At 33.1% G+C, this 23,449-nt stretch overlaps 4 protein-coding genes across 13 annotated transcripts; 3 read left to right on the forward strand and 1 right to left on the reverse strand.

The window, feature by feature from the left end:
- The first annotated feature begins 875 nt into the window (after window positions 1-875).
- Window positions 876-4,888, forward strand: LOC114183421 (uncharacterized). Of its 3 annotated transcripts, none has more exons than XR_014995205.1 (5): window positions 876-1,278; window positions 1,442-1,510; window positions 3,076-3,488; window positions 4,215-4,325; window positions 4,449-4,888. XR_014995205.1 is itself a non-coding variant. In XM_028070438.2 (3 exons), exons 1-3 carry the CDS (start codon window positions 1,061-1,063, stop codon window positions 3,572-3,574), a joined length of 786 nt encoding a protein of 261 aa, XP_027926239.2. In that variant the 5' UTR covers window positions 876-1,060; the 3' UTR covers window positions 3,575-3,904. The 3 variants fall into 3 exon arrangements, 1 of the variants encoding a protein (XP_027926239.2); XR_014995204.1 differs by having other exon boundaries at window positions 4,215-4,315; XM_028070438.2 differs by lacking the exons at window positions 4,215-4,325; window positions 4,449-4,888 and having other exon boundaries at window positions 3,076-3,904.
- A 241-nt stretch (window positions 4,889-5,129) lies between these two features.
- On the forward strand, window positions 5,130-10,588 carry LOC114183420 (pentatricopeptide repeat-containing protein At3g53360, mitochondrial-like). Of its 7 annotated transcripts, none has more exons than XM_028070436.2 (6): window positions 5,130-5,441; window positions 6,302-7,003; window positions 7,169-9,819; window positions 9,946-10,067; window positions 10,154-10,282; window positions 10,448-10,588. In XM_028070436.2, coding segments are annotated over exons 3-4 (2,289 nt in total). In that variant the 5' UTR covers window positions 5,130-5,441; window positions 6,302-7,003; window positions 7,169-7,531; the 3' UTR covers window positions 9,947-10,067; window positions 10,154-10,282; window positions 10,448-10,588. The 7 variants fall into 7 exon arrangements, with proteins under 7 accessions (XP_027926237.1, XP_027926238.1, XP_085529749.1 ...); XM_028070437.2 differs by having other exon boundaries at window positions 7,169-9,801; XM_085673623.1 differs by having other exon boundaries at window positions 7,169-9,801; window positions 9,984-10,067.
- A 2,523-nt stretch (window positions 10,589-13,111) lies between these two features.
- Window positions 13,112-15,689, reverse strand: LOC114183935 (uncharacterized). 2 transcript variants are annotated; one of them, XM_028071133.2, is made up of 6 exons: window positions 15,533-15,689; window positions 15,058-15,158; window positions 14,214-14,316; window positions 13,932-14,116; window positions 13,553-13,664; window positions 13,112-13,451 (listed from the first exon to the last, which is right to left on the reverse strand). In XM_028071133.2, the coding sequence occupies exons 2-6, from the start codon at window positions 15,156-15,158 to the stop codon at window positions 13,383-13,385; spliced, it is 570 nt and encodes a 189-aa protein (XP_027926934.1). In that variant the 5' UTR covers window positions 15,533-15,689; the 3' UTR covers window positions 13,112-13,382. The 2 variants fall into 2 exon arrangements, with proteins under 2 accessions (XP_027926934.1, XP_027926935.1); XM_028071134.2 differs by having other exon boundaries at window positions 15,058-15,191; window positions 15,533-15,651.
- A 4,007-nt stretch (window positions 15,690-19,696) lies between these two features.
- On the forward strand, window positions 19,697-20,884 carry LOC114185863 (zinc finger protein 1-like). The gene has a single exon (XM_085673573.1). The coding sequence runs from the start codon at window positions 19,934-19,936 to the stop codon at window positions 20,678-20,680; it is 747 nt and encodes a 248-aa protein (XP_085529699.1). The 5' UTR covers window positions 19,697-19,933; the 3' UTR covers window positions 20,681-20,884.
- Window positions 20,885-23,449: the final 2,565 nt, after the last annotated feature.

Below are 23,449 nucleotides of genomic sequence, written 5' to 3' on the forward strand. Positions count from 1 at the left end.
GATAGTTAACACGGAATACAAAGAAACAAATGGAACTTCAAGTATACATATAAAAAAAGGAATATAATTGAAGATGCTTGTATTTTTCACAAGCTTAATGTTTAATTTTATGTGCATGTTTGATTTTATACATCATATATATTAATTAATACAGTAAGTTATTCCATTGAAATTAATAGCTTGAAGAAAGTTAGCATTTTTCATACCTTCTATTACTTTTGAAAAAACAAAATTCACGTACTAATTTTCAATATTTCACAAATTAACATATATATGAATATCTTACTATGATAATATCATTAATTTGAAACTAATAAAGTTAATGTAATGTTTTTTAAAGGCTAAATATATAAAATACTAAAAAAAAAAGATATACTAATTTTAACAAAAACTAATTTTATAGCGACTGAAAACTTAAGTTACCTTTGTAATAGTAGACCATACAGTTCGTGTGACTACTTAAAAGAATATATAATAATATGTTTATATATAATTTGAAATTAAAAACGTAAGAAGTAAGAAAATTTAATAAATATGATGAATGGAATTTGTACAGGTTATTATTTCTTGAACTCACTCCACACTAAATAAAAGAACTAAAATACTCTTCACTACTGTATCACGCTACACGTTACCATTGTGTTGTTTCTATTATCGTTGTTGCTCCAAAGGATGAAGAAGAGAACAAGAACACGGTAGAAGAAGAGTAGCAGTAATTTTGAAATCTGGAGGTGCGTGAAGAAATTGTGGGGTGCAGAGAGTAAAAAGCTTTTGTATTTGGATTGATTACTCCAGCCCTGGCCCAGTAGCCCACACAAATGAAAATGGAGACATATCTGAGTATATATGTCATGCTCCTCAGCTGTAATAATAAATAAAAAATCCTTCTGCTCACTGCAACTTAGAGAAGGAACTACACAACAAAAACCCCTCTTCGTCTTCGGAAGAGAACGGAATCCCTTGCCAGCGTTTTGTTGTCGCTTCGTTTCATTCTCAGCTTCCTCGTTTGTTCTGTTTCGTCGTTCGTTCCCTTGATTATTCGATCGCACTTTCGATTCCAATGGCAACAGTTACCGACAGCAATGACAACAATCCTGCACCGGAAAACCCTAACAAAACCCTAGACCCCACCTTACCAGATCCAGTCATTGTCGCCACTGAGCCTGTCGACGATACCAACGCCACGGAGGCTGCCGAAGTCAAGACTTCTCCGCGGCCCGAATCCGGAAACGATGTTCCTCTCTCCGAGAAAGAGAAGTGCAATTCCCGAGCCGAAAGGTTAATTTCCAACCTCTTCCACTCCTCTGTTTTTCAAATATACATTCAATCGTCTGTATTGTTATCCTCTTTTGTCTGTCGGTCTTCATGTATTGATTTATATACCTATTTTTGTGTATCAAATTTTAGGTTTATCTGAAATGAGCATTTTCTTAACGTGTAGGTGTGGCACTGGGCCCGCTTCGCATGAATCGGAGCCCTCAAAATCCGAGGAGTTAAAGAGGAAGGCCGTGTAAGTTGATTTATATGCACTTATTTCTTATATAAAATATAATGTTTTTTTTTTATGTGTTTGCTTTTCTTATTATAAAAAACTGCGAAGAAATCTCTCTAAAATATCGGATGACATAATTTTAAGTGAATATTATAGGTTTAGTTTTACTTACTAGTTCAAATATAGATAGTTTATTTGTCACATACTTTATTAATTACTTAAAAGAAAAACTTACATCCTAAATCCTAATTTCTTGGAACTAGCCAATCGACTTTTTATAGTTTTTTTTTCATATATAACATCCTTATAAAATAATAATAATAGTAACAATTGAATTAATCATATTTAATAAGGAATTCAATAAACAATTTTGAAGTGATTGTATGCTATTACTATTATTTTTACGGATGGTAATAGAAAATTAAATATTTAGTTATTTGGTAAAGTATAAAAGTGTGATTTTTTTTTAAATTATATTGATTGATGAATTTGATAAGAAAAAAAATGAATTGGATAATAAAAGTGAGTACACATTCCACTAGACAACTATAAAATTGTTTAGAGCTATCTCTCATGTACTTGACCGAATTTGAATTTAAATAGTTCATCAGCCTACAGTTGTTTAAATTATTTTTTCATGAAAAGTAACTTAAACAGTTATTTTTAAACAATTAACTTGTATAAATGACATCATTTATTTCATATCTCCCTAAACTCATTTAATTGCTTAATGCTTAGATGAAGAAAAATAGGGTAACAACTCATAAAGAAGGGATCTTGATAATATTAACATAAATTTAGGAATTAAATGACGGTGAGTCCTTAAATTTGAGGACTTATTTTATAACTCTTTCTTTGTTTCATGTACTAATGTAGCAATATATATTACAGTGAGGGATTAAAGTGACTGTTTGCCCATGAGATTTTCAAAATGTATTGGAATACTCTGTGAATTAGTTGAGTAAAACAACTTATGGCAATATTGCTTCTAAGAAACATATACACTTCTAAACACTAGTTGTGTTGTCAGATATTTATCCATGTTGGTGCATAGATGCTTCAAAAACTTTTAATTTAATTTTGTTATTTTTACTTTTTAATACCTTGATTTATACCTTAATATAAACTTTAATGCCATAATAATTACACAGAAAATGACTCTCGTGATTCATGTTTTTAGTTTGTTACTTTTAGCTTAAATTTGTATTTGTATTTGTATTATGATGTGGAGTCTTATGTTCATAATTATTAATTTTGCCATATTCCTCTCTGTGTTGTATTGTCTCTATATCCTATGTCCCACTTGGGCTTTGTTTTTTTTGCAATAGCTGAATGTTTTTTATGATCTGTTTGATTCTTTGATTAGTTTTTAATAACATTTACTTTCGTTAAATTGCGTTTTGAGCCACAGTCTCCGCAAAGCTTTGGAGTGTAGACCCAAAATTATCATTTCATTTATAATTATTTTGCCAAACAATACTTTTTGTGAAATCGTGTTCTGAGGTACAATCTCCATGGACCCTTGGAGTGCAGATACAAGATTATCATTTCCTGTATAATTAATTGGTTACTATTTTGTGTAGATTTTCCGAACGAAATTTTGAAATGGAGGACAAAGGAATTAAGCAAGAGTCAAATACTTCAGCAGCTGGGGTTTATGAGGTACCTGGAGAACCTGCTATTGTAATTGATGGGGTGCCTGACATAATCCCCAGTGACTGCTCTATTGTTCTCCGTGATGCTCCGAGCAAAGTTGAAACAAATGTGGCTTCAGGTTTGGGTGAATGGTTTGAAGGGAGGGAAGTGAGAAAGTGGTTTATGGGAAGATATTACTCAGGTAGAGTAACTGATTACGACAAAGATTCTCGGTGGTACAGGGTCCACTATGAAGATGGCGACTCGGAAGATCTTGATTGGCAGGAGTTGGAAGAGGTGCTTCTTCCTTTGGATGTTACAGTGCCTCTCAACTCATTGGCAGAGGAGGTTGTGAGGAGAGGCAAGATATCTGGTCCTAAGTCTCTTAAGAATGTAGATCATTCACAAAATCCCCATATCAAAAGAAAGACGTCAAAAGGACAGTAGACCAGTTTCTGAAAATTTAGTTCAAAATTTAGTCATTTGTATTGTAGATATCAATTACATAGCTTGCACCACCCACACTGAGAATTGACCAGTTTCTGAAAATATTTAGTTGAAAATCTAGTGATTTGTATTGTATATATCAATTACATAGCTTGCACCACCCACAATGGCATTGAGAATTGACCAGTTTCTGAAAATTAGTGACCATGGAAATTAAAAACATTTGTCGTAGCAGTGGGGATTGTTTGTTTTGTAGTTAGGAAATCGGTCCGTTGTGAAATTCAAAAGTTAGTTATATTAGTGATTGATGATTATATCATACTTGGTGAAGTAACATTACGTTCATAAAGGAGCTGCATTTGATAACATTAGAGTTGATGTCATTCATTCTAATTTGTCTCAACAAGAGGTCGTTCGAACAACATCAGATATTTCTTTGAAAATGCATGGATAATCTGCAACATTCTCCTCTGCAAAAAAACATAAAAATGAAAAGAAAACTGATAAGTGCGCGACCAATTTCTTTGTTTGTTAATATTTTTTTCATCGGTAGCCTACATACTCCAATTTTAAAGCAATTTTTTTCATTAGCATTTTTTTTTTTCATTTATGAATTCTGACCCCATACATTTTTGTGTAGCGAGAAAATGGTGTTGATAACTTCAGAGCTCCCGGGGCATGGATTTGAAAGGAGAGAACTGTGTTAAGATTTCCCTGCCTCCGCATATGTCCACAGAATTGGTATGTGCAGGTATATTAATGTTATGAAAAGATATTTATAGAGACTATAGTTTCTCATGGAGACTCTTGTTTCCTACATCCATGAATTATTACTGTTGGCTAACATAGTGTTTTGATGACGTCGTTCTGGCAGAGAAAGAATCTTCCCTTCCTGCGGAATGTTGCTAATGTTAAGGCAGCATCGACCTGTGTGTAGCAGAATAAGAAGTGGAAGAAGAGCATCGCCCCAAAACAGATTCAATCTCAACAAAATCAAACCTATAACGCCATACAATGTGAACATGAGTTTAACCCTGAAATTTCCGGTAGTATTCTAATTTCTCCCCTCACTGTGTAAAAAAGAAAGTTGGGTCCTTTCTATGTATTGGACAACACTGCTTGTTGCTTTCGGAGGTGATGTGGACCTTCAAGGTATAGTAACCAATCAGCAAAGTTTAGCAGACCAGGGTGGGAAAAAAAATATTTTGATAGTGGGTTGAGTTATTATTTTTTTAAAATGTTGTCCAAATCTTATTCCAACTATGTAATTAACTTACATTGAACATTACTTTTAAAAATGGCATGAAAACCTAATCGAGAAATTCTAAAAATTTCATGCTCACCTGTTACGAAGCACTACCAGCGACCAATAGAAACCAACTCTCCGATAAATGGGTTGGGAAAAAGCCAACAACAGCAACAATCACCATAGAAGACGCACACTACGAAGAAATACGAAGGAAAAATGCATAAAAAATGTCATTTATCCGAAGAAGCCACTATTGATGGTGTCGATACTCGAGGATGACCGAGGCTCTGATAAATGGTGTTGAGGCGACGACTGATTCGTGGCGAAGGAGCTAGGGGCTAGATCCGCTTCTGCGCTTGTGTGTGTGTATGGGAGGTAAAAGCTCTTGTTTTGCCTTTGCGTTTGTGTGTTCATGGAGATAGAAGATGATGGTGAGAGGAAGGAAGAAGCGGTTTCCCTTCGACAAGCGAGCAAAAGTGAAAGTGAAACCTAGTTTTCACTGCTTGCTTGTCGCCACAGGCACCTCATGACCCTTTGACTCCGACACTAATTCCAATTGCCAAGGTCAATGAAAATTGTCAAGTCATGTATCATTGATTGACCTTGACACATAGGCGGGTAAGAAAATGACCACTTTTTGAAGGTATCATTATCCTTATGCATATCATATTTTTATTTTCAAATTTTCGAAATCTCTAAGTCTTTCACTTCACATTGAGTATAATTGAGAAAATTGAGCACCACCATAATGAAGACTCATAAATTTATTGTCAAGATTTCGGGTTAAGATTGGTGTCAATCCCTTATGTGTGAGTTGGGCTCACGTAGAGTTGTCAATTTGGTCCTTAGCCCACGGGCCAGCCTTGATCCACTCTTCATAAAGCCCCTTTTTAGGGGCTCCCCAAATGAGGGGGCCAAAAAAAAGCGCCAGCCAGCAAAACCCCCTCTCTATTGGGTTAGGACTAGGTGGGTTAGTACCTCCCCAAATAATACTACATTAAGCAAGAGTCAAAGATCAAACTGTTAATCAATGTAGCTGTTAATACGACCGTATCAATGTAGCTATTAATATGACCGTTATCAATGTAGCCGCTAATATTACCGTTTTATACCGTTATTATATTATACCTATAAAAACTATTGCTTTTTCATTATTTTGAGTAACACTAGAAAGAAAGAAAAAAGACGAGCAGGTGCTTCATGCAATCTAGCCACTCTACCACCTCTAATACAATGCCACAAGCAATTGTTACAACATCAAATTGATGATCCTGTAATTGCAGTAGAAAAACAAACACTTAAGGATTAATTATGATTAAACAAGTTTAAACGATCAATTAACTAAGCTTCATCCGCAAGTCCAAATAAGCTTATGTGATTGTTAATACGTAAAACTTCTTTCATTTAGTTTCTTCTAAAACTGTTTTTAACTTACATATAATATAATTTTGAGCTTATTTTCTTTTTCTTTATTACAGACAGACATATAAATTGACAATAAAGGGATGCAGCATGATCATTAGTCACATACAAAGAAACTCATATTTGTGGTTTGGAAAGAACATATGAGAACAAAAGTATGGTACTCTACTTTGTTGTTGGGCCTGGTGTAAAAGGATAAATTAGAGTAGGTGTAAAGCTTTTTTTCTGATATTTTTTCTTCCTACACCACCATAACTTCTATCTGAACACTAATAATTTTTAAAATGACCACATTAGCCTTCTATCCAAACAAAATATATTATTAGAAAAATATCTAAATTCTTAAAAAAAAATAAAATTACTTCGTTAAAATACTGCGTTCAAACTCACCATATGCAATCGAGTAACAGACATATGAAAACAGTTGTACTTACTTAGAATGAAAAACAGAAATTATGCCATTAATCATAGATTTCAAAAATTAGTTCTTACTCAGTTTATTTTAATATAAGCACATAAAATAAAAACCCTGCACCGGAAAACCCTGCACCGGAAAACCCTGACAAAACCCTAGACCCCACAATACCAGATCCAGTCCTTGTCGCCACTGAGGCTGCCGAAGCCAAGACTTCTCCGCCACCCGAATCCGGAAACGATGCTCCGCTCTCCGATATTCAGAAGAAGATTCGCCGAGCCGAGCAATTCGGCATTTCCGTCCAGCTGTCCGAGAAAGAGAAGCGCAATTCCCGAGCCGAAAGGTCAATTTCCATGCTCTTCCCAATTTCACTTTTTGGTTTTTTGAATATACATTCAATCGTCCGTATCCTCTTTTGTCTGTCGCTGTTCATATATTGATTTATGTACCCTATTTTTTTGTATCAAATATTAGTTTTATATCAGTTGAGTGTTTCATTCACGTGTAGGTTTGGCACTGCTCCCGCTTCGCAGGTATCAGAGCCATCAAAATCTGAGGAGTTGAAGAGGAAGATAAAAGGAAAGCTAGAGCACTTAGGTGGGTGCTTGTCATAAATTGATGGTTGATGACTTTTGACTCCTTAACTCCCGTAGATAGGGATGGGTAAATCAAAATGGCTTTACCCAGGTGCTAGTTTATAATCATGCTGGCTTTACATAAGTATTCTCAGTGGGTTCATCTAATTATGGATTTTTTATTTCATTAATCACAAACACCCATTTGTGACCATTTCATTATCTTGACATCATATCACCCAGTAAGATTCTCAACATTAAGAACTTCACTTGCTTTTTCGATATCCCTTGTCCATATGATCATCCAAAGCCAAATTCGATGTATATACAATTATACAAGACCTATTGTATCAACAAGAGTAGTTTCCAGTCTCAGTGCAGAGTTATCAACCAACAGTTACATCAACCTGATGTGCAAGAAACAGCAATACAAAGAAGCACTTGATGCATTTAATTTCAATCTAGAGAAATCGAGTATCCAGCTAGAACCAAGCACGTATGCGAATCTAATACTGGCCTGTACCAACTTTAGATATCTAAATTATGGCAAGAAAATCCATGATCACATTTCAAAATCCAAGTTTCAGTCAGACCTTGTTCTCCAAAATCATATTCTTAATATGTATGGAAAATGTGGTTCTTTGAAGGATGCTAGAAAAGTTTTTGATGCAATGCAGCTGCGTAATGTGGTCTCTTGGACTATAATGATCTCCAGATACATGCAGAATGATCAAGAGAATGATGCCATCATCATGTATATTGAAATGCTGCGATCAGGTTATCTCCCGGACCAGTTTACATTTGGAAGCATTATCAAGGCTTGCTGCATTGTGGGAGATATAGACTTGGGCAGACAACTGCATGGTCATGTCATTAAATCAGGGTATGATCGTCACTTAATTGCACAAAACGCTCTTATCTCAATGTATACAAAGTTTGGACAAATTGCACTGGCCTCAGGTGTGTTTGCCATGATTTCCACGAAGGATTTAATTTCCTGGGCTTCTATGATTACAGGGTTTACTCAACTTGGTAATGACATAGATGCTTTATATCTTTTCAGAGATATGCTCAGGCAATCTGTTTACCAACCAAATGAGTTTATATTTGGCAGTGTATTCAGTGCTTGTGGAAGCCTTCTAGAACCGGAATTTGGAAGGCAAATTCATGGAGTCTGCGCTAAATTTGGTTTAGGGAGGAACATTTTTTCTGGGTGCTCCCTCTGTGACATGTATTCAAAATTTGGATTCTTACCTTTGGCAGAAAAGGCATTTTATCAAATTGAAAGCCCGGATTTAGTGTCATGGAATGCAATTATTGCAGCATTTTCTGATAGTGGTCATGTTAATGAAGCGGTATCATTTTTTCGCCAGATGATGCAGACAGGACTGATGCCAGATAACATTACTTTCCTCTCCTTACTATGTCCTTGTGGGAGCTTTTTGACATGTAACCAAGGAATGCAAATGCATTCTTACATTATTAAAATAGGTTTAGATAAGGAAACAGCTGTATGCAACTCTTTGCTAACGATGTACACAAAGTGTTCAAATCTACATGATGCATTCAATGTTTTCGCATATTTGGGTAAAAGAGCCAATTTAGTTTCTTGGAATGCAATCCTATCAGCATGCTTGCAGCACAAACATGCAAAAGAAGCTTTTAGATTATTTAAGCTAATGCTATTTTCTGAAAATAAGCCTGACAGTATCACCATAACTACCATATTAGGAACTTGTGCAGAATTGGCGTCTCTTGAAGTTGGGAATCAAGTCCATTGCTTTACTATTAAAAGTGGGCTAGTGGTTGATGTTTCCGTCCGCAATAGATTAATTGACATGTATGCGAAGTGTGGATCACTTATACATGCTCGTGATGTTTTTGATTCAACCCAGAACCCAGATATTGTCTCGTGGAGTAGTTTAATTGTTGGCTATGCTCAGTTTGGACTTGGACATGAAGCTCTTAATCTCTTTCGAATAATGAGGAATCTTGGTGTCCAGCCTAATGAGGTCACATATCTGGGGGTTCTCAGTGCATGCAGTCACATTGGATTGGTGGAGGAAGGTTGGCATTTGTATAAAACCATGGAAGTGGAACTAGGTATTGCACCAACAAGAGAGCATGTTTCTTGCATGGTTGATTTGCTCGCTCGTGCTGGATGCTTGCTTGAAGCAGAGAATTTTATTAAGGAAACGGGATTTGACCCTGACATTAATACATGGAAAACCCTACTTGCTTCTTGTAAAACTCATGGTAATGCTGACATTGCAGAACGAGTTGCAGAAAATATACTAAAACTTGATCCTTGCAATTCAGCTGCTCTAGTGCTACTTTCTAATATAAATGCTTCTGCCGGTAACTGGAAAGAAGTTGCGAGACTGAGGCATTTGATGAAACAAATGGGTGTACAGAAGGTTCCTGGTCAAAGTTGGATAGAATTTAAGGATCAGATCCACGTGTTCTTCTCAGAAGACAGTTCTCATCCACAGAGCGGCAAAATCTACAGTATGCTGGAAGATTTATGGTTGCAGATGCTGGATCATGCTTATGATCCTTGTCAGAGGTTAGACATTAACATTTGGTAGGCACTCACCAATTGTTATAATCCTTCCAAAATCTATGATGATCCTTAGTGATCCAATGAGTCGATGACACTTAATTAAGAGTGAAATCTGATCATTATTCCCATTTTATATTATTGTAATAGAAATTAAAGGGAAACTGCTAAGCCGTCAATCATTACAGAAACCCCTAAATCATTCGTTTTCTTCCACTCGCCAATGGCCAACAACTCGTAGTTTTTGTTTTCTGACATTCGTTTCAACCTAGGTACTCCAATTCTAAAACATACTTTTTGGTTTAGCAGTTTTTTATTTCGTGATTTATGAATCCTAATCTCTTACATTTTTTTGTAGAGCGAGAAAATTCTGGAAAAACATGGGTTTTGGTTGCTACTGATGTGGTTGCCCAGGGCATGGATTTCAAAGGTGTGAACTGGGTGATTAGTTATGATTTCCCTGCTGCCGCATATGTCCACAGAATTGGTATGTGCAGCTATATTGATGTTGGTTTTCATTTGAGAAAAGATATTTATTGGTGCTATAGTTTGTATCATTCTCATGGCCGCCTTCTAAAGCAATCTTTTTCATTTAGCAGATTTTTTTTTATTATTGTTTATGAATTCTCCCTACATTTTCTTTTTTTTGTAGAGAAATTGTTGTTGGTAACTTCAGAGCTGGAAAAACCTTGGTTTTGATTGTTACTAACGTGGGTGTCCTGGGCATGGCTTTCAAAGGAGTAAACTGTGTTATGATTTCCCTGATTCTGCTTCCGCATATGTCCACAGAATTGGTATGTGCATTTATATTAATGTTGAGAAAAGATATTTATAGGGCTATAGGGCTATAGTTTCTCATGGAGACTCTTATTTCCTATATCCATTAATTATTACTGTTGGCTAACATAGTGTTTTGATGAGGTCGTTCTGGCAGAGAAAGACCTTCCCTTCCTGCGGAATGTTGCTAATCTTATGGCAGCATCGGCTTGTGAGTTGCAGAATAAGTGGAAGATGCACCGCCCCAAAACAGATTCAATCTCAACAAAACCAGACCTATAACACCCACCATACAATGGGAACATGAGTTTAACCTGAAATTTCCGGTAGTATTTCTGGGAATACTACTACGGCTTGTGTGTGAAATTGCTTTTCTTGGATCCTATCCTAGTGTCCTTTAACTTGTTAATGTGTGTTTTTGCGTCATTAGCCATTTTTAGATTCTCATCGTGATTAGATCTTATGAGAGTTGCTATTAATGCACATCACATGGATTAGAAGCATGTTTCTTGAGAATGGGTCAATGGATTATGTTAATTTGTTTGGTCTAGCGCTAGTGCACAACTTTAATGGATCAGCAGAATGTTAAAGCTCAAGTTCCTGGTATTATCTTCTGCCATTTAAAAAATGAAGGTGAATAATGCTAAGCTGAACATTTGAAGTGAAACCTTGAAGGCGAGGCTGGATTATGTTAGTGTTTTAAAGGATGTTTTAAGACTGGATTTATTTTGAAGGCTAATTTCTCGGAGTATCATAATTATCAAATAATCTATGTTCACGAGCCACATTGTCTACGTGTTTCTCTTCAAATTGAATGTTAGCACTTAGGTCTGCATATTTTTCTTGGGGTTAGAGCAACAAATTTACAATATATTTGTTGACAGTTATTATTTGTTTTCTTGGGGTTTGAGCAACAAATTTACTATATGTTTGTTGACAATTATTATTCGTCTATTTTTTTTTTTATTAATTTGTTTTTATACAACGTAAAGTAATTTGAATAAAAAATATTATAGTTATTAATTTGTTTTTGATAATGTTTTCTGAAGAAAACTACAATATATAATAATCTGAAAATTAGAAATCATTACAAATATTTGTAATAATTATTTAATAAAAAACACACTATATAATATATAATATGTGATAAATTAAAATTAATAATAAAAATTGTGTACCTATCTTCAAAATAAAGACTAATACATCGTTTGACAGTTAAAACTTTAATTAAATTGAATTAATTAAAAAATAATTAATAACAATAAATAAATAATGTAACCAACCACTAACATTAAAAATAAAAATAAAATTAAAATGATTAAAAAGGTTTATAACAATAATTTAATATAGAAATTCAATTCAATAAATAAAAATTCAATACATAATATATAGTAAATACATGATACGCAATACCTAATACATAATACGCAATACCTAATACATAATAATACATAATATATTATATAATATATAATACATAGGCTATTCATGTAAAAGCACTGAAATGTTTGTTAATTGTTCAAATAAAATTCATTTTGCTTCAAACATCATAAATCAAAATCAAAATTCGTAAATAAAAAAAATAATTCATTCAAAGCTTTATTAAAATTTTAATTAAATTGAATTAGTTAAAGAAATAAATAATCTTAATAATATATTATTTCTGTAAATATAATTATATATATATATAATATTTAAACCTTAATATTAGGTTATTAAGAACATTTCCTTAATTTTTCAATTAAAATTCATTTTGCTTCAAACATTATAAATAGAAATCAAGATTTGTAAATAAAAAATAAAAATCAGTCAAAGCTTTATCTTTCCAATATAACATTAACTGTTAAAATTTAAACTTTTTGGATAAATATAAATCTAAAGATTCAATAATTCAAAAATTAACCCTAATATTTACGCCGACTCTACAAAGTTCATGATAAAATGTAAATGTAAAAAAGAACATTGAAAATATATATAACTGAAAAGATTTAAATCAGCTAATATTATGAAATTGTAATTAAATAATTGAATAATAAATTGTAATTTAAATTCAATATATAAAATCAGCTAACATTAAAGTAGTTTATTTCTACCTTGTAAGCTACAATAAACTTGAGTTGCCTTCTAGATTACTTAATTTTCTTTCACTACTATTTCTTATATTTTAATATATATTTTATTACTTTTAGCTTTCTTTTTATTACTGCTAATTTTACTTTTATAGAGACGATAAATTATCACACTACTTTACATATTTTTTAACTTACTGTTTAATTTTTTATTCAATTGAAATTAAAAAAGTTAACATTATAATTTAAAATAATTAGTATTTTATCATACGGTGCTATATAAAAATTACACAAAGTGAAAAATATAAAAATCAAATTCTATATAACTATAGTTTAAATTGAAAAATTGAAAAAAAAATCTATTTCCAAAGACAAATAAACATTGAATTTGATTAATAGTCTTATATCAATAAACTCCTTTAAATAAAATAACTTACCCAAATAAACAAATAAACTACCAGGAACACATGTAACACCAAACAAAAATAAAATGATACTGATATTTTACATCACTGTGAGACGACAGAATACAACTTTTTTTACTCAAATCAAATGGTACACATGAATCCAAAAACTATCTAAATAACATATTGTGCCAAATATTTATATAAATAATGCAAGTTATTTTTTTTCATGTTAGAATTCAGTTCCTTGGAAACTGAATTCTGAGGTGTGATTATTTGGGTGAAAAAATCACACAATACAGTTCCAATAACTCAGGCTGATAGAAACAACTCCGAGTTAGTTACTCCCAGAACTTCCAGTCTCCATCAGAAGCATCTTCGAAGATATTTTCCGTAGATAATCCGGCTAAAATAAGAGAATATCAGATTAAACCATCAACCTTTCACATGTGTTTATAAACATAATCACAAATTGATAAATCTAAAATTCCAAAATCAAATAGGTACCCGGCTTGTTGCAGCAGTAAAAATCTTCTCTTCAAACCTTTGAGCAATCTTCTGAATTTCATGCAATCCCTCATGACCAGAAACAGGAAGATGTCTTTTTAACGAGGCCATTCTATAGAAAATGGAGAAAACTTATGGTCAAACAATCCTATAATGTTACAAGCTCGTTAAAATGCAAGAAGACTTCATTGAAATCATACACATATCCAGAACAAAAGACAGATATCAATGTTCTTTCATATACATTCATTCATCATTTGAAAAGAAGAACAGAGTCCTCACAGAAATGTTGGCAGTATATGGAATCATTGATTTACCTATATTGAGGAACAAAAGTAAAAACTTACAAATGATAGACAATATTAAAACTGAATCTTACATCATGTTGATAATTATTTGGCGTGACTCTGCCCGCAGTCCATATCTGCAAGCACTAGTTTCCATATTGGCTTCAGTACCTTGAATAGGTCTCCAATTATCATCGTTATCCATATTGGCCCTGGTGCCCTGGGATCTAGTCTCCATCGAAAGCATCTCTAAAGATATTTTCTGTAGATAATCATTCTGAAATAAGGAAATATCAGATTAAACATCAGCCTTTCATATTGTATGTGTTTGTAAACATAATTATAAATTGATAATTCTAAAATCAAATGCATACCAGGCTCGTTGAAGCAGTAAAAAACCTCTCTTCAAACCATTGAGCAATCATTTGAAGTTCCTCTTGACCAGAAACAGGAAGAAGTTTTTCAAACGTGCCCATTCTGTAGAAAATAAAGAAAAGCGGTTTAATAACTAAATTAATATCTTCAAAATCATGTAGCGGGCCTTGCTTCTTCCACCATCAACGTATTCTCCACTTTTTATCTTTTAATTTCTGTTCATATTCTTATGCTCTATAATTTTCGGTTCAATTATAATCTAATCCATTTCCATTCATAGTTATGTTCTTGTTAGTGATTTTATTATGCTAGATTGAATTTTAAATTGTTTTTGGATTGACTTCTAGATCCTACGCTACACTTGTTCCAATTCTTATGATTAGAATCATTGATTCAAGCCTCTCAAGAATTGATTTCAAGTTTTAAGTCAAAGATAGATTCAACTCCAATAGTTATCTTGCTTCATATGAATTTAAGCTTCCTTTTCATATATGAACTCTATCAGAAACATGAGAGAAAAATTCTACTAACAGTAGTACTATATCCATCTGCCAAACATTCTCTATGAAGAGAAAATATGTATAAGCTATTTAAGAGAAAAATACACAATCCTAATCAGTATGCAAAGACAAACATTTTTTCTTAAATATTAGTTTGGAGAAAAAATGAACAGATTTAATTATGTTTCTGTACTATGAACCAGAAATTTGAGCACATGTTTTCACAATATGACTCTGCCTATCAATGTTCTTTCATATACATTCATTTATCATTTCAGATGTTGGCAATCATCTATTGTGGAACAAAAGTAAAAAATTACGAATGATAAAAACTGAATCTTACATCTTCTTGACAATTCTTTTCCGTGACTCTGGCTGCAGCTCATCTCTCCAATCACGATTGGCTTCAGTACCTTGATTAGGTCTCCCATTATCGTTATCCATCTAATTTTTATCAACAGAAACACCAACACCACACTATTCTTGTCAAATCCGATTCCGGAAGAAGGTGCAAAACATGAATACAAAGACGAATATAAATATAAGAAATATTAGGAAAACCTATAATGCATGCAAAAACATTAATTTTATAAGGAATACAGATATGGATGGTATGGTAATCAATTGTAAAAGTCAATAACAACAAAATTCCAATTTTACATAAAATATTTCCTCATTTGACGATGGTGTTCGTTCTGATTCCCTTCAAAGATGTCGATTAATGATTCAAACGAGAAGCGTCCCCTTTTACTCGCTCTTTCGATTAAACCGTTATAATGAGAAAAGAGAGACGATAAATCCGACATTAGAAAACGGACCTGACGGTGGTGGCGGTTTCGGCAATTTTCCGGCGATGGCGTGGGCACTGTTACAGATTGCGTGTGTGAATTGTAAGCTTCAACTGTACTGTAGGTAACTTCAAATGGGTGCAAAAGCTTTATTTATTAATGGTTGTTTCTGACTTGTCTAAATTTCTAAATTTATTAATTTATTACATATAAAATATAATAAAATATAATACAAACAAAAATATTTGAATCATTGAAATCTAACAATCCTAACACTACTACTCACTCAGCTGAAATTCATGTGAAAATTAAAAGATTATTTCAAATTCAAAATTTTAAGATAATGATGTATCCATGTTTTGTTTTTTGTGTTGTTCTTATGTTTATTCTTATTCAACTTGAGATCAAACTTATACTTGAAATTCTTAAAGTAGAGTTACTACTGCAATTAAGCATAAGCCATTAGTAAAAATCTATGCAGAAACAAAAGATAGAGAGAAAAAAGACAAAAACAAATAACGTTTAGCAAATGTATATGAAACACACATTACAATTGCAAACTTCAAAAACTGTGTGATATGTTTCTCCATCGCAAGCTAAGTTAAGGCTCTGTTTAGATAAAAGTTGAAAGTGTTTTAGAAATTCTAATTTACATTCCCAAATTTCAAGGCACGAAATGATAAATAAAGAAAGAATTTGTTGCTTTAAAAGTAAGAGCACTGGAATCACAAGGTGCTTTGAATTGTTCAGTCATGAAAAGTGAATGCTAATGCTCTTTCTGGAGTAATTGGATAAAAGTCCATCTATATATCTTGTGCTGAAATTCAACTATTTATTAATAAATTAGGGCAACTTGGTCATGGATTTTCTGATATTTAGGCGAATTTAGGCTTAATTAGCAATTCAAATTTTATATTTAGAACTTTAATTTGATTTTGTCTCTATATTATTTTTTACTCAATTGAGTTCGTATATTTTAGAAAGAGTTCATTGAGTTTTTATTTTTATAAAAATACTCATTATGTGAAATTGATGTTAGTTTCATTTAGAAATGATACATATCAAAATCTGAGTCTATAAAGTGTCAAATTCTGAATCATTTTCTAGGAAGGTGACACATATCAAAACCACAAGAGTTTCAAAGATGATTTATTGACAAATGACAAATATAGATTTTAATACATTACATTTTTAAATGGTGTCAATGCCAATTTAACTCAAGAAGCACGTTAAGTCTTCTTTCAGAAGTAGACATTCAATTGAGTAAAAAAATAAAATATAAGGACTAAAATGAGTCAAAAAGCCATATATAAAGATCAAATTACTAATTAAGCTAACATATATAGAGAAATCATTAAATAAGCTAAAATTTAAGATGTTAGGTGGAATATGTGAATGGTTTTGATCTATTGCACCTCAATTCTCTAAAGGGAAAAGTGGAATGAATCTAAATGAAGATAAAATTGTGGCTTAATGAGCGGTGGGAATTGGGTGGAGAACTTTTATTCGATACGTTGCAATCAGTTGGCCTGGAACAAATATATATACAAGATTTAAATTAAATTAGGTGGCTAGAGTCAATGTTAAGTTTGAAAAAACTGAAGTCTTCACCCACCAACTTGTCAAGTTAATTTGAAGTTGTCAGTATCCTTATGTTCAGGAGCAACACTCATAAAGTTTGACTTATTAAATATCATGGTGAAGATAAAAAAGCTCTTCATTCGTAACTCTTAAGTCTGTTTAAAGAAGATAAAAAAGCTCTGCATATATTTCAACCCCATGTGAAAACTATTAATCTCTTACACACTCAATGTATCTTTATGTTTTATGATGTTAAATAGGACTCAAATCTAAATATGATGCAGAAGTAAAGTAGCTTTTAGTACTTGTTGGAAGTTCCACATTGACTAAAGATAAAACCAATTCACAATATATAAATGGGTGCAATCCTTATCTTACAAACTGGTTTTGTGAGATTAAATTAGATTTAAATTCCACTTCTAACATGGTATCATGTCCCACGCACAAACACAATATATATAAGTGGGTGCAATCCTCACCTGTCCCAGATCAGTACTCAATTTATCTTCCCAGCAGATTCTATATGCAAGAAAAGTTTGTATAGTGGAATATCCATTCTGTTTTCCCTGTGTGAGGAAGGCATAAAAGAAGCCCTTTTCTTGTCACTATCCCTTTATTGTCAAGGATTTGATCCCAAGCCAACATGAACACAAGCAAATTCACAGAAGTTATTACTTATCCATCAAAACTCAGAATTCCTTGCTATGTGTATGTACTGATATTCAATGGTTTCAGTCGCTTGTGTCCAAAACTTTGTATTGGTTGTTGTGACAATAAATAAAATGAGGCTAATGTTGAGAGAAAGAGGTCCAACCCTAAGAAAAGGGAAAGGTTTGAGGAAAGAAAAGAAGAGGGGACCTCACATTTTGCTCTTAGTATTATTAGATCATTAGCCCTTTTGAGAGGTAGATGCTGATTTATGGCTTGTCTAAAGAAGCAAAAAATTATAATAGTTTTAGCTTTAATTATTATGGAAACTTACCTAACATTTTCCATACAGATCCAACTCTGTCACGTAATCCAGCAAACACAGTCTTTATGCATGAACTAATAACAATTCCATTTGAAAAGAGAAACAATAATTCTACTTTACTGAGAGAAAGAATGTCGAATTTGGATTCTCTGATTTTTTATGTTATTTCTATACTATGACATTGACACTGAAAGGAATCATAATATACGAACATCAGTATTTCTAATGTTCAGTACAAGACACCACAAAAGAATTTAGTAGAAAATCTGGACTCTGCGAATTTTCTTTTATGAAGGGTGTTTTGGAAATTATATTCCTCTGTGGAATCATGCATGATGCTACATGTGAAGTGGGACAGAAGAAACATTTGATAGGTGGAGCCCTTTAAGAAGAAAGTTGGAATTGGCTGTCTCTCTATAAAGGACTTTTTCATTTTATATTTATGCTTTTCTAGTCTATGAAAGTACATCAAACTGCCTTCTGAAATTCCTAGAATAGGCTTCAATTATATATCTGTTCAAGAAAAAAAAAAAACAGTGTGTATCATATCATGTTCAGAAAAATATTATTTGGGGAAGGTGAATTAAAGGGAAAAGAAAGAACCTGTACTTCGACTGTGTGACAAGGAAGAGTTTTTCATGTTCCTGATTATACTAATAACTTTCATTCGTCTATGATGTTAACATAACAATGATGTCTAGAAGGAAAGCACTGCAATATGGGACTTTTTAAATTTCAACAGGAACTTGTATCATGATTCATGGAGGTTCTGAAACATGGTTTTATTCTGAAAGGTTGAGAAATATGAAGTGTCTTAATGTAGTTGGTGATATTGCTTCGTGTGTACACTAGTCTTTTGCAGCAACTATACATCTCCAGTGTTAGTATAACATCGAAAGTTATTGATCGACAGAAATGACATTTTCTTTAACAGTTCATAGAAAATGATTTTAAAGTAATGTTTATACTATTTTAATGTCAAAGTTATTAAGGAATCGAGTGTTTCTTTTAGGATCAAATTCACATTTCAAGTCTTTTTATCATTAAAATGACTTATAAATCAAATAAACATGATGTGTTTTTTTTTCCCTTCTATATAATAAGTATGATGTATAAAGCTGACAAAGATACCATCATGCAGCAAAGCAATAAATAAAGTTCCACACCATACACCAATTTTAATGACAGTAATCTTTTTATAACAGTTAATCATTATGCATTAAAATTGATATATGAAAAAATGAAAGTATTCTTTGGGACAACGTAGGGGGACAAATCAATTTTCGATCACGACTTAAACATTATTAAAAAGGACAAAGATGGAAGAGTTTCTGTATAGACACAACAAATCCACCAACTCATGGATTAAGAAATTTAGAAAAACGCACTTTTAGTAAGTCATGCATTATTATTCTGAATTTCAAAAGCATGTCACTGATCTTACCTTGGATTTTACTCAGCTAGCTATAAACCATGGACATGAAAAAACCGGAAAAAAAAAAGCAGACCCCAGGACAAGAAACGTAAAAAGACAAGTGGAAGACAAAGAAAGGTAAGAAAAAAAACAGCAATGGGTTATGAGGAAGCAAAAGTTGTACATGGGTGTTCCTCATATGTTGCTATCAAAAGACATAACTCATTCTCTGTAAGCACAAACGGATGTCTTGCTTTTTAGGTCTTGCTATATTAAGACATTGTAACTGTAAAATAGTGATGCCTAGCTACTAACTGGTGGCTACTACTTCCATACATAACACACACACACACGCACCAGCATTTATTGTTCTTACATCACTTATATATAAATTTCATCTTTCTTTTTGTCAAACCAAATTTTGATCAAACCCTTTTGCAAGTTTCTTCCTAGGTAGAAGTAGATGGAGCTTGTGTGGTCAGAGCCACATCCATCATCTGAAAATGATCTGAACGTTCCATTTTCAGAGAATCCTCCACCTTGCTCAAAGCCAGTGCTACCTTCCATGGATATCCAAAAGGAGAAGAAGGAGGACCAAGAACATCACTATGAGTCAAAGCCTGAACTCAACCTCATCAACTGCATAGATACAAATTTGTGCATGAACTCTTCTTCAGAATCATGTCATGGAGGAGGACACGGTGATGAATTGGAGCCAAGGATATTCTCATGCAACTACTGCCAAAGGAAGTTTTATAGTTCGCAGGCACTTGGGGGACACCAGAATGCGCATAAGCGTGAAAGAACTTTGGCAAAAAGAGGACACAAAGCTGGTGCTGCAGTTCCAATAGATTTTGCACACAGGTATTCTAGCATGGCTTCTCTGCCTCTGCATGGCTCCTATAATAGGTCACTGGGAATTCAGGCACATTCTATGATCAACAAACGCTCTTTTCAAACACAAACACCAGGTTTTGGTTTGTCACATTCTCATGCTCAAAACTGCTCTCAGAAGCGGCCTTTGTACTACTCACAACAAGCAACTGGGACAGAATCTGAATCACCCTTGGATGGTACCATCCAACGGCTAGGGAAGTTTTGTCCAAGGCTGATGCCAGAGGGATTTGGAAGCTACTGGTTGGATAGTGTTCACCATTTGAAGACTAAACAAGAGGAGTTGCACAAGCTTGACTTGTCCCTTAAACTCTAAGTGCAACCAAACCTTCATATGAATTGTGTCTTTTCTCTTTCCAACAAGAGATTTCTATCTTTTCTTTTTCTGTTTCTGCTCTTGTATCACACTAGTTGCAGCAGCTGTAAATGCATTTTAGCCGCATAAAAACGAAAGTTCGTGTCTTGATATCATTTGCTTTGATTTGAATTAATGGATTCTTCTGGGATTTCAATAGCATTAGTCAATTGATGCTCTCTCGTGACATAATAGACTTAGCAGGGTAGGAAAGTTAGGTGAACTAAATCTTAAACTAAATGCAGCCAAATCAATGTTCTCTCTCTACACTCATTTGAGCCGTTTAAAGTTTGATTCCACAGATATCCGTTTAAGGGTCTGCATGTGTCAGAAACATAAGCAAGGTTCTTAGTATATTAATTGGTGGAGTTGATTCACTTGGGCAATCATATTTTAAACGTATTCTGTTCAAGATTGTATCTTGTTATGTGTTAGTGCTATCTTACTTTTGGACAGTGCTGTATGCACTGTACTCCCATATCATCACTCATGTGTGGGCTATTTCAGTTTCCTTTCTTAGTCCCATTAAGAAAAAAAAAGACAGAGATAAACAATGTCTGAAGATCATTGTTATATAAATGTGACATCAATGTAATTCATACAAAAAAATTAACACCACTTCTAACTAAAAATCTCAATGTATTCATAGGTTATTTATTAACCTTGTTTCGGTCAGCTCTCCAACAAATATGACATCACTATCTCGACATTATGTTTATAGATATCTTTCTTCGGATATCCTGTTTAACTTTGTCGTTTTTACTCGAAACTTAGATTTAAAGAATATTCGATCGCAATTAATTTTGAAGGTAGGGACTGTTGGGATGAAGGTATATCTGTCTGACATTTTGGGTGACAAAGGGCCAAAGTAGAGACGTGGATACTGGTGAGTGTGATTGTTATAAATTCTTATGCAAGATTGGTCCACCAAATGTACATAAAATTGAATGGTTGTGATTATGCAAGCGACTACCACTTTGACCCACCTGCAGTTGGAGAAATGGACCTTCTGTATTGTTTTGAAAGAAGTAGGTGAGGCAAAGACATGTGAAAGTAAGCTTTCACATCATTTCAAAAGAAATCTTTAATTATTCATAAGCTTCTATTAATTTCGATGCCCTTGATTTCTAGGGGACCCCACAATGTTGCTCCATATCTGCTGATGTTTACAACCTAATCTGGTGTTAATGATGAAATAAGTTGTGTGATGATGGGCTAAGTAACTGAAACATGTAGTGATTAAAACAGTTAACAATCATAGTAATCTCAAACTAACATAACAGGACATGGTGGTGAAGAGACAGAGGGAATATGTTTGATGTTTGTAGCCATGAATGAGAATCTGGTATCTTGGTTGGTTGGGCTGTCTATTTTGGTTGTGGTGGCATGCCTCAGTCTTCACCGCACCATTTTTTCATTAAAATATTGAGAGAACCTTCACTTTTGCCTCTCCTCCAAGAAAGAGTGAAACACTTTAATTTCATTAAAACATGGACCACTGGGTGCTATCTTTTTTTTTTTTTTTTCTGGGATTAGGTTCAGTTTTGAAGCAAAAACTGCGTCTTGTTTGTTCATAAGATCTTATATGATAATCAAAGTCGAGATAGTCGGTCGCATTCGGTGAATGTAGGCTAAGGAATTTGATTTGACATCAACATCTCAGTTAGGCTCCTCAGACTGTATCATAGTATGCTACGTTTTTTGTTTTATTCTTCCTCCACTATCCTACGTACTATGCTTTTTATCACCCAAAAATTTTTTATTTACTATTTTCATGTTTGTTGCTTCTTCTTGTTCTTTTCGGTGTGTCTAAGATTTTCCACTTCAGATTTTTTATTGATTTTTCTTAAAGATATAAGAGAAAAACATTAAAGAAAAATTTAGCAGAAGTTAAATTCTAAATTATTATCCGACCTATTTGATAAAAGAAAATTAGTTACTCTTATCAGTTTAGATATTAACTTATTAATTAAATTTGTTTGATAATTAAAACAGTTTTAAACACTACATCTAATTTCTAGATTAATAACTAAAATAATTTCTATTATAAATTGGTCACTGGTATTAATTACTAAAATTTTGACTATTAAAATCATTTATATCAAATTAAAAAATTAGTTACTAAATTAGTCTTTAGGTAATAAAATTAGTAACTTGATAATTTTTATGAAATGAGTTTAAAATATTATATACTTCATTGGAAAATTTTACTCCAGATCTAAACACTTTAACAGCAAATGGGTATATTGGAAATTTTAACTAAGGCTTTTATATATTGTAAATGTGGATGAGATATTTAAAAAACTGTATCAAATCAATAAATCCAAATTGAATCCGTATGGGCTACAAAGGTTTTCTTTTAAACGGAGAAATAGATTTTGGGCCTTCAACTTTGCTAGCAACCCACAAAGGTGCATTGGGCTGGACCATGCCATGTTTCGTATCTTAAGCTCTCTATGGATGTTTTATTATGCAACCCATAAATGTGCCGTTAGATTGTGAAATACTACAAATCTAAATAATTGATTATAAATGAAATTTGACATTCACCCATGGTATAAAATATATGGTTAAATATGTTTTTGTCCCTCAATTTTCAGTAAATACTGGAATTAGTTCATCCTCGAAACTTTGGTCCAATTTAGTCTCCTAACTTCTGGGTGAATTGAATCCTTCCAAGAAAATTTTGTTAAGTTTATTTAACGTTTTAAACACATTCCATGATAGCAT

This window comes from Vigna unguiculata, chromosome 5, assembly GCF_037176805.1.
Source record: "Vigna unguiculata cultivar grain cowpea cultivar isolate G323 ecotype 2 chromosome 5, ASM3717680v1, whole genome shotgun sequence".
Lineage (NCBI taxonomy): Eukaryota > Viridiplantae > Streptophyta > Magnoliopsida > Fabales > Fabaceae > Vigna > Vigna unguiculata.